The following is a 15,150-nucleotide window of genomic DNA, read 5'->3' as shown; positions in this document are numbered from 1 at the left end:
CCCTCCTAAGGCCTAGGGCACCTGCTTTTTTGCAGGAAGGGAATTCACGGTGGTTGCTGTGTTTTGACAGTGTCTGTGTGGTGATACGGGTATTTTTAGGGCTTATAAATACCTTTGCTTTTATCCCTGCATATGTAAGTTTCCAGGGAAAACAGTACCCAGAACTACAAGGCACAAGAAAGAAAGAACCCTAAAGGCATGAGAGTGCAGGCAAGTTGTCAGTCAGGGCTGGAAGGCACAGAAATACTCCTCATTGCAGGGCAGTGCTTTTTCAGTCAACCCAAAAGTGATTCGCATTATGCCACAGGTAGGTAATAACCATAGTAACCAGATTCACCCTTTTTGCCTGGCGGCTTCACCACACCTGATTCGTCAGTCATTCATTTAAGCAGTTGTAATGTTAGTCAGGCTTGGCAGCATCTCCAGACTTTGTTGGCAGAGTCTTTAATTGTTAGTATTAATTGTAGAGCTCAGATGCTGCCCATTTCCATTTGCTATGCTTTGATACTCTCGAAATTTAGGTCATCTGCAGTGCTAGTAAGAATATTTAATAGTTATGTGTAGTCAAGGTTTTACAAGTTTTGTGTCCTTACTGTGGGTGCTTGCCCCAGGAAGGAGAGCAGTTTTAAGCATGGATATGCTGCGTGAGGTGAATATCACATGTGTGAAATGTGTGGAATGCACAAGATGTGTCAATACATGTGGCATACCTAGAAAAGAAAGTACATTTATGCTAATTGATTTTTTTCCTCATAGGTTTTCAGAGGATTATTTATCTTCTCTGGGGAAAACAGTTGGTAAGTGAAGTGTATGGATTTCAAATGGGGTGTTGCATGGCATTTTTAGAAGCATCCCAGAAGGAGAAATACTAAAGACAGCTTGGTAAGGCAGAGAAAGGTAAAGGATTGCATTGTGTTATCTAAATGCTCTCTGGTTCTGTGTGCTGCTATCATTGTAATTGTGTCTGAGTCCCAGGTTTAATGTTTCCAAATTAGGAGTTATTTTATTGTCAGGTGTTTCCGTTTGGGTCGAAAATGTGGTCCCTAAACACGGTCAGAAGGTGGCGCAGATGCACAGCGATGATGCAGCCGAGCATCCTTTGCAGGGCTATTGAGCATCACAAGAAGTCAATGCAGTTTCTTGTGGTGCTTTTAAAGGTGCTGTGTCAAGCCTGCCCTAAGTCTGTCTGACTAGAAAAGTGTATTCTATGTGACTAGGAAAGTCTTGAAAGGAGTCTTGTGGCACCTCATCCATTGCTTTGAATGTTCAAACTGCAGGGGAGAAAGCTATCTAAAACTAGGTCCTGCTGCCACAAAGGACTCTGTGGCAGATGATGCAGTGTTTGGTGTAGTTCACATCTTTTATCCTGTTAACACTAAACTTTAGAAAGCTAGTTAGGCATCATGTACCTTCATGACAAGATTATTGAACTGATTTTATAAATGTAAAGCAACTTCTAATACATGAATATTGGTGTCAAGAAAGTAGGAGAGATTTGGAAGGAGCCATGCTGTTACTTTGCCTCTACAGTCTTCCCAGGATGGAAACGCCCTCAGCTACTCATTTATCTATCTCACTGCAGGTAACTTGGTGCGAGTTGTGCCAGATGGACTGTTGGTGTTCTTTTCATCATACCCTGTCATGGATAAGAGCCTGGAATATTGGAGAGTATGCTCATTGCTCTGCCTTTATTAGGTGTTTGGTTACATAGGTCAGAAAGTTTGTCCTTATGCTGTCTAACCATGCTCATTAAAAATTCTTTTTTCATAAGTTAATTATGAAATCTGGGAATTAAAAGCCCACGTCAGGCTTCTTTTATTTTGATCACGCTACATTGAAATGCAGCGTTGCAGCAACCAAACCCAAAAGAATCTTAATACGTTGTCTCTCTGGTGTGTGCTTACGTGGCTCTTTCTGATGTGTTCGTGATCTGTTTATCAGGAGCATGATTTTGCTAGCAGAATAGAAGAAGTGAAGTCAATGTTTGTGGAGCCCAGGAACAAAGGAAGCTTTTCAGAGGTGGGATATTTGCAGTACTTACCTGTAATGCTTTCAGAAACTTTTTACATTCAAATACCTTCTCCAAGATGTGTTTGGGTTTGAAACCCAAATTTTATCCTGGGTTAAAGTTGATTTTTAGGACAAATTGTTATCCTAGAATAACAGTAACTAAAAACTAGGATCTTGGTGTCACTTCGCCAGTCAGCATCTCTTAATGCCCTGCAGGACGTTTCCTCCCAGCTTGTCGTGCTTTGGGTGCTAGGGAGCTGAGCAGTGTCATCTTGTTTATTTATAGCCATTCTGTTTGCTTCTTAGAGTAAGAGATATCCTTGGATTGCTTTCCTGGTTTGCTGGTTTACTCAAGGATCTGCAGAACCACACAGCAGTCTGTGTTCCACTTTCCTATCAGAAGTACCAACATAAATCTTTTATGCTTACCCCGATGTGTTCTGGGTTTCGCAGTGATGGTTTTGCTGATCTTCTCACTTTTGCAATTAGTAAAAGTAAAGAAAATGATACTAAACCAAATTCATCACATTTTACATCTCAGTGTACAAGTCAAATGTAGCTAATACAGCTTTCTACTTACGCAAAGGGTAATAACATTCCTGCTCTTGCTTAAACTTGTTTACCTTTTAGGTAATAGATGCCTACTATAATAGAGTTGTCTGTCCCAAGTCCAATGGGGCTGCTTTTTTGGCAGTGTGTCGGGGGAAGGTAACGTAACTGAGAACTTGTTTCATCTGAGTTCAGATTATATAGTTGATGGGGAAAAAAACATATGGATTTCAGTACATTTCTATTACTTGGTTGTAATTACATGTGGGGAAATAAAACCAACGGAAGTTGAACACCCTGAAGCCTTTTCAAAATGATATCAAGTTTATATATGCCTCATTCCTGTCTTTATTAAAGAAGTATGTCTTTGAGTTTCTTAAATGGGATGAGCATCATCATACTTGCATTTTCCTCTTGGCTGCTCCCTGAAAACTCAGCTCATTAAATGAGAGCAACTGTCTGGGAGGAGAACGAAAGGAAACATCTGTAATTAAACATGATAGAACAACACTGCTGAGAACCAGAAATAGTGCTTGGCTTTAAAGCACTTACATTAACTTCAAGTCCATTTGGCTTTTCATTTGCACTTTGCAGTGCTGATAAATGGATTTATGATTATTAGTGGGAATATTTGCAGAATCATAGATTGCTCTTAAAGCCTTTTTGCTGCTGCTTGCCAAGAGATTTCCTTTGAACCTTCAGTCCCAGCCTCCAAAGTGGCTGTCAGACCAGTGAAGACAGAGTCCTCTCAGCTGAATATTCTCATCCTTCCAACAGCAGTGTATTACCCTGAGAGGAATCGGGTCTGTGGGGAGAGATCACGCTTTGCTGTAATGTGCAGTTGAAGGGCAGACTGTTTAGGTTGTTGAGATCAAAGAGTTAATTGTATGACTACAAAATTGGAGCTATTTGAGAAGATAAACCAGAAGATCCGTGTTGACAAAAGCTCTAAAACTCGCTCACTTCTCAGCCAGATTTCTGGTATCTTTCCATTATCGCTTTGAAATGATTCTGCTCATTTTTAATGTCAGAAAAGGTTTTACCATGTTCTTATGTCTTGTGAGCAATTCAGGCTGTGGAAGGTTTAAATAGAGGTATTGACTGATATTTCAGACACCTGAATACAGCTGTTCATTGATTGTGTTGGCTGAGGATGTGCTTTGTCAGGGCCTCCTGGAGGGAAAGGAGAAGCTTAAAGTCCTGATATTAAAAGGAAAAAATCTAGTTGAAACCATGTGTATCATATTCATACGCTACACTTGGCTAGGGATTAAGTTTAATGGAGGGAAAAGCCTGAATTGCTCTGAAACATCACTTTCAAATCCTGTTGATAACGGGAAGCGCTGTCTCCTCAGGCCAGCGAGGGCTTGGACTTTGCAGACAGAAATGGCCGGGGAGTCATCATTACTGGGCTCCCGTTTCCTCCTCGTATGGAGCCCAGGGTTGTTCTGAAGATGCAGTTTCTGGATGAGATGAGAAGATGTGGCACAGGTTCACAGGTGATACTGGGCAGTGTTTCACTGCTGGCTGTTTGCAGCTTTGTGTCATTGGTTCTCCCTCTTGTCTCTGTGGATTTTGGCTTGTGTTATCCTCCCAGCCTTGTGGGACCTTGAATGTCAAAAAGGCAAAGAACCTGGGGAGGTTGTCACAAATGCAGTCACTTTTAGTTAAATAATATTAAGGGTTCTGAATTCTTTCTCCAGTGGCATGGTGTCAATCAGATAGAGACTCAAAAACTGGTATAATTACGGTTTCAGTCAAACTCTTTGTATTATCTATCCATCTTCCTATGGGAATTGTTTCACCCAGAGAGAGTGGGCAGGAGGAGTTGCCTGTGCTGGCTGCTTTGGCTTTTTGCAAGAGTATGTATGTTACAGGACAAGGGGAATGGCTTTAACCTGCCAGAGGGGAGACTGAGATGAGCTCTTAGGCAGAAGCTCTTCCCTGTGAGGGTGCTGAGGCGCTGGCACAGGGTGCCCAGAGAAGCTGTGGCTGCCCCATCCCTGGCAGTGTTCAAGGCCAGGTTGGACACAGGGGCTTGGAGCAAGCTGCTCTAGTGGAAGGTGTCCCTGCCCGTGGCAGGGGTTGGACTGGGTTAGCTTTAAGGTCCCTTCCAACCCAAACCACTCTGTGATTCTATATTTGAGTTTTCTGTGCACCGTAAGTCGGGTGATGTTCAAGTCAACCTTGTTTTGGTTTTCCTAGGTTTCCAGAGATTTGTCAGTAGATCTTGCTGGCTGTGATTTATTATTTCTTTAGAAATAGTGACTGTACAGCTCATAGAATACATTTTACCTGGCAATTAATGTTAATTCTTCCTCCCACCTATTGCAGTATCTGTCTGGGCGGGAGTGGTACAACCAGCAGGCTTCCCGGGCTGTTAACCAGGCTATTGGCAGGGTCATCAGACATCGCCAGGACTACGGTGCTATCTTCCTTTGTGATGAAAGGTGAATCCTGGGCTCTAGAGCATAAACATACATCAGCATCTTTATATCCCTGTATTTATCCTTTATCTTGTATGTAAGTTGCTGATGTTACTGTTTGGAAGAGGCTATGGTTCATAAGTAATTATTTTATAATAACTGGCTATATAAATACTGCACCACTTTAGGAAAGTAATGAGATTCTGATCCTCTGCTCCCAAAACATCCTGGTTTTGGAGCTGCAGGAAGAGATTAATGGTAGTAATGCAGAGTAAGCCAATTTATTGAATTCCTGTTTGTAATGCTGCTGGAAATTATGGATAACTTATGGGTTTGCATTTTCTCCATCTCTCACTTGAGAAGGCAGTTGCCGGCACTGCAGTATTTTGTGAGGAGAAATGATTGTCTTACTGAAACTATGTAATAGATATTAATATAATATAGTAATATTATATTGCATTTATATCCATTAATATCAATTAATATAGTATGTATATAATAGGCAACAGGAGTTTAATTGGTTGTCTTCAGTGCTGAAGCTCAACTGGGGACAGTGGGCACATGGTTGGACAGGGCCTTGGGCAATCGGGTCAAGTGGAAGGTGTCCCTGCCTGTGGCAGGGGGTTGGAACTGGATGATCTCAGTGTCCTTTCCAGCCCTCACCATTCTATGATTCTATGGTCTCAACAAATGCGTTTTCTCCTGAGTGAACTCATCACCCCATTGTATTTACTGCACTGTTTCAATCTGTTGTTGTCTTGCTGCTCCTCCCTTCTCCTTTTGGACCCTGACCAAGCATTTGTTTCCTTCATTTAGGCCAACGTGGCAAATAATTCTCCTCTTTTCCAATCTTAAACAGGTTCACAACTGGTAATGTGAGATGCAAGCTGCCTTCGTGGGTCCGCCCCTATGTGAACGTCTATGACAACTTTGGGCATGCAGTCAGAAGTGTCTCCATCTTCTACCGTGTTGCTCAAGAAGTTGTAAGTGTCTTTATAAAAAACTTCCATAGATCTTCTTGATAGTGTTGGAAATTGGGAATACTGAGCCAGGTGAGACATGCGATGGGGTAGTTTGTCACTTCCAAACACTGGAAGATTTATGGGAAAGGGGAGATGCCTGATTTTTCTCCCAAGAGTGAGCTGGGACAGGATGTGCTGTCATGCTGGGCAACTCATTAGGCTAGATCACAAAAATAACTTCCTTTCCCACTTCCTTCCAAACAGAGCTTTTATGGGATGGTGTGCCAATACTGGTACTGATGTTAGCATCAAAAAGCTTTCTGTCTCATACACAGGAAAAGGGTGTATGTGTGGAAGAATCATCAAACCCTCAAATTTAAATCGAAGCTGACTGGCATAGAGTGAGAGATAAACCCATCAGTATTGATGCAGTTCATCACTGGGTCATCTTTACCGATACGGCTTTTCTCTTTGCATTAAGAAACCCTTTTTCGCTGTATTAGTTCCTTGATTTTAAAAAGCAGTGTTGTAAAAAGACTTTCTAACTGACTGGAGAAAGTCATAGCAAGAACCGGGCTGGAAGACAGAATGGGGAATTCTCTGTCCCTAAAATAGAGATTAAGATTAAACCAAACACAATTCCACATACAGACCTGGATGACTTCCTGGAAGATGCTTTGGCCAAATACAAGTTGTTCAAAATACTAAGCTACAGGTGAATGGTAGTGGGTGACTCGATGATCTTTTCTGATCGTAAATGGGAATTTCATGGTAAAATAAGAACCACAACTGAAAAAGCTTTGCCAGAGGAGCTGTGTCGCAGGGATAGTGTTAGGAAGCAATGGTTCCTTAGCAGGATCATGGCCCTTTTTCTGTTACACAGGTCACTTTGTGCTAAGCCTGCCTACCGCACTTCATCCATCAGTCTTGCTGTCCAGGATTATTGGGGAAAAAGGGTTGTTGCTGAGGTTTCTGGCTGCAAAGGAAGTAGTGTGGAAGAGTAGCTTTTGCCTGCTGTAACACTTTGTAAACTGTTTGCAGATGCCCCTACCCCTGCCACAAGGCCTTTCTGGCTCTGCTGGTTCCCAAAGTGAAAGCGATGCAGTACCATCTACTTCATCTGAACAGAATCTCTGCCTGAAAAAAGCCAAACACTTGGACGACCATGTTCCCAGTTTGCAAAGGAAAAGAAAAGGTAGGTGTAGGTCCTCACAGATGTACTTTTCTGTTTTAAACTGAACCAAAAGAGGAGCAAGAGACTAGAAACTGGAATGGGAGAGAAAGCAAGGAGGGCTCAAAGAGCGATGTAAAAGTCTGATCAAAGGGGATGTATCTCGGTATGAGAAAAAGGGGGAACCAGTTGCAGCTGTAGAGCAAAGAGGCAGATGGGGCTTGAAAAGCCATCCTGCAGCACAGGAGGAGTTTGGTGGAATGTCATTGTTTAATTAAATAAGAACTGAAGTCTGTGTCTGACTAAGGCTGACTTTCATATGTCTGTCTTCCATCCTGTTATACAAATGGCTCTTGCACAGTAATCTGACTTAAGAAAACAGAAAGCTGGCATTTACCTTGGAACAAAGAAGCTTATCAAGATTTGTGGTTAGCTCATGACAGGGTACGAAGTGTTTCCCATGTCAGTTATTGTTTGGGAATGTTTTGCTCTAGATTGGTTGTTGGTTTGGAACAGAACAATGAAGTTGTGTTTAAAACTGTAGTTCCAAGGCCATTATGAGTGACCATGAGGGTGATTTCACATTACATGGAAGCCAGTGTGACTGCAGGCTGTCCAAAGGTGTTGCTTTGGCCACTGCTTTTTCTCCCCCAGTTTCCAACCCTGTGCGTATGCTCCTTCCCTTGATTTGAATCCATCTGTTGTGCAACTGAGAGCAAGCAGGTGGGCTTGCTGAACCAATTCACCTTTTCATCCATGGGACTGCTAAATCCATCTCAAAGGATGGGCTGGAGCGTGTGGCTGGAGGTAAAGGGAAGAAGCTGCATTGCCTCTTGACACATGTTTTTCAGTTGCATTGCATTTGCTGTAATCACAGTTTTGGCTAAAAAGCCTCTTGTACTGATTAATTTATAGTGTAATATACTTTCTTTCTTCTCCAAATGACTTTCCTTAGTAGCTGACTGTTGATGTCATTTCACAAAGTAGTGGGAACATATTTTGAAGAGAATGCCTTTTAGAAGCAGCAAACTGATACTAACTTGACCTACAGCTCAAAATTCTTGTATTTGAAGCCAAATACACCTGGATCCTGGTTAGTGAGAATATGTGTCCTTGAGACCTGAGGGTGGCTGTTTCTTATAGGTATGGATACTGTGAGAATTGTAGCCTCAAAAAGAACTTGTTCTGCTTAAAAATAATAAACCATATTTGCTGCCAGAATCTCTTCAACACAGGAACTGAGATGCTGGGAAATCTATCAAGCTAAAGTAGTTAAACACAGATTACTGTTGCAGTAAGAATTTTTCCATTGATCATAAGCTATTTTGAGGTTAAATATGACCATCACTGAAGGAATAGTTTGAGAGAAGTCCACCACATTTTGGTAACAAATGCTTGAGCAATGTGAGGGGTAATTAACCAAAACAGTCCTCTTGCCAAGTCGTATCAGTTTTGCAAGCTGGGGGAGAGCAAGTAAACCAACACATCTGTGTAGATTGCTACATGAGATTCTGAGCTATTACTAAGGCAAAGAAAACAAAAGAAGTAATGTGGAATGTTAATTTGTCATCTCTGTCATGCTGTGATGCCAGCGAGTGGAGATGGAGCATTGAGCCTGTGTGTGGAATATGAACCAAAGCTCGTCTCGCCTAGAAGACCGCGTATCGGGCTCTTGGATGCGTTGGAGCGCAGTGAGAAGAGCAGTGAAGGTACAGAGGAGGAGAGTGACTTGTCAGGAGAGGAAAAGGTAATGGCAAAGCAAAACGCTTGCTTCTAAGTGAAAATTGCAGGTTCTAAAACGAAATGAGTTTGGCATTGATTGAAGAGTACCGGTTCAACCCTCTTTTAAGAGAAACTCACTGTAATCAGCACTGGTAACTGCAAGTTCTCATAATTAAGCTTAATCAAAGCTCAATCATTGCCACATTCAACTGAATGGCCAGCAATACATACTTGCGCTGTGCTCCATGGCTGCTGACCACATAGGTTCTTGAAGTTAACCGTGCTCTCTGGAGAGCAGAGAGCTCTCAGAGGAGACACATCTCCTCCTGGGTGGAATCTGTGTCAGCACTTGAGGTGTGACCAACTACTGGGTTTAAAAAAGGGTGAGGGATTAGAAATTGCGCTTTCAGATGAAAAATCTTTGATTTAACTCAGAGAATGAATATTGTAGACTTGCAGAATATTCTATAGAATCACAGAATAGTTTGGATTGGAAAGGACCTCAGGATCATCCAGTTCCAACCCCCCTGCCATGGGCAGGAACACCGCACACTAAACCATGGCACCCAAGGCCTCATCCAACCTGGCCTTGAACACGGCCAGGGATGGAGCATTCACAACCTCCCTGGGCAACCCATTCCAGTGCCTCACCACCCTCACAGTAAAGAATTTCTTCCTTAGATCCAATCTAAACTTCCCCTGTTTCAGTTTGAACCCGTTATCCCTTGTCCTATCACTACAGTCCCTGATGGAGAGTCCATCCCCAGCATCCTTGTAGCCCCCTTCAGACACTGGAAGCTGCTCTGAGGTCTCCACGCAGCCTTCTCTTCTCCAGGCTGAACAGCCCCAGCTTTCTCAGCCTGTCTTCATACGGGAGGTGCTCCAGCCCCTGATCATCCTCATGGCCTCCTCTGGACTTTTTCCAACAGTTCCATGTCCTTTTTATGTTGAGGACCCCAGAACTGTACACAATACTCCAATACAATTTTATCTGAACCAGAAGACCACTACCCCATGAAGATCAACAAAGCTGCTTCTGGGCTGTTTGTTTTCTTTCCTCTTGGATTGGTATTTTTAGCACAGTGGTGGTTAGGCTGTGGTCTTCCCACTTTCCCAAAATCCCTGTCAGCAGCTCTCTATGGGCTACCATGAGCAGGAGAGTTGCAGGGCTGGCTGGCAGGCTGTTTGGCTGATGACCAGTGTATGGCCTCCAGGAACGCCTATTGCAACATACCTAAGAGGTTTGCTTAGGGGAAGAACGCCTGGGGGAAAATGGGGAGGTTTCTGGAGCATCTGGGGAATATCTGAGGATGTCTAAGGGAGATGGCTGGAGCTGTGGACTAGACAGAGGGGAGGTACAGGCTTGGGAAAGCAAACAAGGATAATGAGCATTTAACTTGTCTGCAGCTGAGTAAGAAATTGGTTCCATCACCCATGGGCCTTCTTAATGTAAGCACCAGAACTTGTTCTTTGGAAAGCCTGGCACATCTTCAGGGCTTTGGTAACTCAGCTGCAATATGTGGTTAACTCACAGCTGTTGGCATTTCCTTAAGTCAGAGATGTTGATGGGCCTAAGGGCTTGGCAGGGAGTCAGCTCCTCTCCACTTTCTGGATTCAGTGTTATTACTCATCTGTGGCTGCAGAGAACTGTGTGGTTACCCCGTGCTGCACCGAAACCAGTGACCTCTGGCACTGGAGATGTGGGGAGCGGAGCTCTGAGACATGCAGTGAGTGCCTCTGAGGGAGCAGCTTTCATACTGAGTACAGCATTGAGCTGGTTTTAATCAGCGCTGGATTTGGACTGATAATGGGGTTGCTGTGCTTTATATCTCCCTTCACCACCCGTGGCAGAGTCTGTTACCGTTTGTTCTTTTATCAAGGTTATGGGCTGGAGCACCTCCCATATGAAGATAGGCTGAGAAAGTTGGGGCTGTTCAGGCTGGAGAAGAGAAGGCTGTGTGGAGACTTCAGAGCAGCCTTCCAGTATCTGAAGGGGGGCTACAAGGATGCTGGGGAGGGACTCTTCATTAGGGACTGTAGTGACAGGACAAGGGGTAACGGGTTAAAACTGAAACAGGGGAAGTTTAGATTGGATCTAAGGAAGAAATTCTTTACTGAAAGGGTGGTGAGGCACTGGAATGGGTTGCCCAGGGAGGTTGTGAATGCTCCATCCCTGGCAGTGTTCAAGGCCAGGTTGGATGAGGCTTTGGGTGACATGGTTTAGTGTGAGGTGTCCCTGCCCATGGCAGGGGGGTTGGAACTGAATGAGCTTAAGGTCCTTTCCAACCCAAACTATTCTGTGGTTCTATGCTGTGCCCTTGTTCCCCCAATAACGGAAACTCAGCTGCTGGCATTCTGAAACACTTTGCTGGGGTGAAAAACAGGAAAAGAAGCGTTAGTCCTCTCAAAGAAATCAAAATACAAGAACTAGTTCCTCAATCCATTTAGAGAATGATTTGACAGTTCCTTTTGATCCCTTTTCCCTTGAGAAATGCCTTGTGGAAACCTGTCTTTTAGAAGCCTTCTTTCTTCAGGATCGTGCTATTACCTAGCCCAGGATTAAGAAGATGGTTTTGATAGTTCTTCTGACTTACTGATGTATCATAAATGTCTAATTTCTTGCTTCTGTTCCGGTTCTTCATTCTGTTACATGATGCTTACATATATTTATATGTGCACTTAAATCATGGCCAGGCTTGTCTGGAATTCTACATCCTTGCAGTATTATGAGTGTACTGAAGGCTGTATTTGAGTATCAGCAGCTGACTGTACAAATGGCAAATCTGAGGGCATTTCCTTAGGGGGTTGATCACTTTTAGTATTGCTGGTTTAGGTGTAGTTAATTTGACTCTGAAGCTTTGGGATCTGAATAGACACACTTAGAAGTCAGAGTAGAACATGAGGCTTCTGTTACATTTCACTGGTTCCTCTCACAAGTGTACATCCCTGTTCTGTAAATGCGCTGATAGTCACATACTTGCTATGAAATCCCTTTATTAGGCAAGAGCAAAGAGGTAAATCACTTCACATACCTGCTTTCTCAACAGGTATGTAGAAATCAGCTGTCATGACGAGGTGATCCCACAGTTTCTTCTGTTAGTCAAGTTGGTTTTAGTGTGGTTGATCCTGGCTTGATTTGGTATTGGAGAGACTGCTGTTAAGCAGTTCCACCCCTCTGGCTTATGACTGCTCACTTCTCTTTTGGAGGGGTACACCACTATTCCCAGTCCCTGCAGTACAGGTGCCATTCGTTGTTACTGGGGATGGGAGATGCTAAAGGAGCTTGTCAAGCCATGAGTGTTTCTGCTGCTGTCTCATCTGCCCTGGTATTTTCTGCAAGGCTGCTTAGGTTTCCCCTCTCACCACCCAAGAGAAGCTTGAGAGAGGTTTTCTTTAGCAGATAAGTACTTGCAGGAAGGGGCACGAGGCATCAGTCCCACACGGATGTGTGCATGCTCCAGGGCTACCCTGAGATGGGTGACTGTAAATCCAGCTTTGCTGGAACCTGCACCTTCAAGACAACCTTTGTCTTTAATTTGCTCAGTTTTGGTTTCTCTTTCTCACTTGTCCAGTAAGTGGTCACCTTCCAGAAACACGTGTGTCTTGCAGGCTCTGTTGCAATAAGGTGGACTTGTTTCGCTTTCTGGAATAGTGTCACCAACTTTACCACTGGAAATGGCTGAATTCAATGGAGAATAATGTTAAAAAGCTTTTCTTTTGAGCTTTCTTCTTTTCTTTTCATCTTCACAGGCGCAGCGTCTGTCAACGCTTTCCCTTCAGTATGAGAAGAGGCTGGCGGATGAGCAGAAAGGAGGAAGGAAGAAAATAAAGCTCGTCAGCAATACAGTACGTGTTTCCATGTGTCTGTGGCATCCCTTTTGCTCTGTAGGCTGCTTTAATTTGAATTGGAAATGTCCAGGCGGACAGATGACGGATGCTAGAACAGCTGTGTCTTTCTTCCAAACCATAAATATTCATCAGTGCACAGCTGAAAGCTTCCTGTCATGCTCTTTCTCAAATCCAGACATCACAGACCCAATCAAGCACAGGTCCAGGTAGGCCTGGTGGATGGAAAGAATTCTTTTGTTGCATTGGCTCCCTTTGTGAGCAGCATCTCCTCCCATTGACCGGGTGCGATGGGTGGGTTTAGTCTTTTTGGATTCGAATAGAACAGAGCAGTTCAGTTGGAAGGGACCTACAGCGCTCATCGAATCCAGCTGTTGGTAAACTCATGAGCATCTCCATGGTGGTTGTGGCGCCAGCAGTTGTCCAAGATGCTGCCCTGGTTCTGGCTGCTGGCAGCCTCCCAGACCCCCCAGCAGGCGCAACTGATAGAAGTCATCACAGATCCTGGAGCTGATAATCCCCAAGATGTAAGGAAGGGAGCAGGTTCATTGCAGCAGCTTGTGTTGGCAGTGTTGCTATCTGGTGTCATGATGAGTCAGTCTAGCTCTCAAGGTTTGGTGTAAGTGCCATTTCTCTTGTTAAGCCACCTCCTAAGAATAGCGTTGTGCAACGAGACTTGGCTGCCTTCTCTAGGAATATTCTTCTGAAGCAGTCAGTTCTGTCAGTAGGGAAGGTGAACAGCAGCTCTTTTCTGTGAGGGAATGAATGCTTGCAGATGTTAGAAGGATTTAGAACTATCATAATCAGCTGGGGAAATAACAATATGCATGTGCCTCAAGGGATTGCCTCGTTGATGCTGGTTTTTGTCGTGAAGACTTGTGACAAAGGTCTCATGGCTTTTATGTGTGTCTGAGCACATTGTAATGCATGGGTGCTTCCATAAAAGAGAGGTTGTTCTGAATCCTTTTCAAGTCCCTGCTGCTTATGATTGCAGAAGATGCTTCCCAATACAAGGGAGTAATCTGGCTTGCTCATGTGTATAGTGTCCTCAAGAAATGTCATAGAGGAACTGAAATACTTGAACTGTATTCTGTTCTTTGTGTCTCCTGTTTCAGAGATGTATGTTTGTCAATTAATTGGGCAGTTGCAGGAGGCAGGCCAGTTAGATTGGTGTTTGTTCTGTGGCACTGAAACTGGCGTTTGGGTTTTAGGTGGGTGACTACTGTGCAAGACGCAGTAAGATGGTAGCTGAAGGTATTCATTGTTCTGTGTGCTGGTCAAATTGTTCATGTATTGCTTCCATGTGAATTCCTGTGGGAATAACTCCTGAGGTCATGCTGTTTCTTGAGATGTTTTCCTGTCTTCACAGCAAGCTGAAAAGAAACCCAACCCAACAGAGAATAAGAGGGCCCGAGCGGCATCGTACTTGGCAACAGTGAAGAAGACCCTAAGCCAAGAGAGCTATAAGCTCTTCTCTAAGGCTCTTCAGGACTACAAGATAAGAGATGACTTCCTTGCTGTGTTATCTCAAATGAGTGCTCTCTTTATAGAGGATGAAGAAAATCATGTCTTGTTACGAGGTAACTGGTTCCACAGTGTCATTATATGACCTTTGTCTTTTAAATAGACTTGGGTACTTTGGAGGTGGTTTAGATTTGAAGTACAGATCAAGCAGGATGATAATCATGAACATCCATTACTTTATATCCCAATTTATCTCCATACTAAAAGTCCTGCCTTTGTAGGTTTCTTTGGCATTTACTACCTGTTGTGGACTAATTTTTCCCCTTTTTTTCCCCTCTTTTCCCCATCCCCTCCTTCTCTCCAATGAAAGACTTTTACCAGTTTATTCGACCTCATCATAAGAAACAGTTTGACGAAGCATGTTACAGTCTGACTGGAGAGGGCTGTGGCTACAAACCTGAGCACAGCCTCCCATTGGAAGAGCAAGACATCCTAGCCCAGAGCGTAGGTGAGAAGCCTGTTTCAGCACCAGGCAGCTGCATCATTTGATGGCTGTTACCCAACTGTAAGAGCAAGATGTGTCTAATATGTAGCAATGCAAGGATGGAAGCCAATTTAGTTTAATCAATATTCAGCTAAGTCTTTGCTCTGAATGATCCTCTTGCCTGCCTTCCCATGAGCATACAGAGAGCCTGAGCATTGGTTACTGCATAGTTACCATACTGTATGATGCCCATTTTATATCAAAAAGGAATTAAAGATCTATTTTAATCATGAATCTAGTCTGTGGATTTAAGATCTTTGTGTGCGTCATCTTTGCTACCCACATAGTGCCACCAGAATTGTGAACAGAGGGTGATCATGTCCTCACAGAGCTTGTGAGGTTTCTTTGAAACCCTGGAACAATAAAGCCCTGAATAAAGGAGGGTGTTAGCTCAGCCCCTCGTATCAGAGGAATGCACCTGCATCTTCAGGTGTTCTCTTCATAGCGTGGCACTCT

The 15,150-nt window shown here is 43.6% G+C and overlaps 1 protein-coding gene across 1 annotated transcript in view; it reads left to right on the top strand.

Moving 5' to 3' along the window:
- Nucleotides 1-15,150, top strand: part of RTEL1 (regulator of telomere elongation helicase 1) — a gene marked incomplete at both ends in the record, with an annotated part of 41,033 nt that overhangs the window by 16,943 nt on the left and 8,940 nt on the right. Inside the window, 12 exons of the mRNA XM_080628144.1 lie at nucleotides 757-797; nucleotides 1,583-1,668; nucleotides 1,942-2,019; nucleotides 2,641-2,718; nucleotides 3,915-4,058; nucleotides 4,894-5,009; nucleotides 5,845-5,968; nucleotides 6,989-7,142; nucleotides 8,711-8,865; nucleotides 12,591-12,686; nucleotides 14,056-14,266; nucleotides 14,521-14,658. Of these exons, the coding sequence (XP_080484270.1) occupies nucleotides 757-797; nucleotides 1,583-1,668; nucleotides 1,942-2,019; nucleotides 2,641-2,718; nucleotides 3,915-4,058; nucleotides 4,894-5,009; nucleotides 5,845-5,968; nucleotides 6,989-7,142; nucleotides 8,711-8,865; nucleotides 12,591-12,686; nucleotides 14,056-14,266; nucleotides 14,521-14,658 (1,421 nt within the window). The remainder of the gene's footprint in view (nucleotides 1-756; nucleotides 798-1,582; nucleotides 1,669-1,941; nucleotides 2,020-2,640; nucleotides 2,719-3,914; nucleotides 4,059-4,893; nucleotides 5,010-5,844; nucleotides 5,969-6,988; nucleotides 7,143-8,710; nucleotides 8,866-12,590; nucleotides 12,687-14,055; nucleotides 14,267-14,520; nucleotides 14,659-15,150) is intronic.

Source organism: Psittacula echo (assembly GCF_963264785.1).
Source record: "Psittacula echo genome assembly, chromosome: 12".
NCBI classification, from domain to species: Eukaryota; Metazoa; Chordata; class Aves; order Psittaciformes; family Psittacidae; genus Psittacula; species Psittacula echo.
This window is presented reverse-complemented; position numbering and strand designations above follow the sequence as displayed.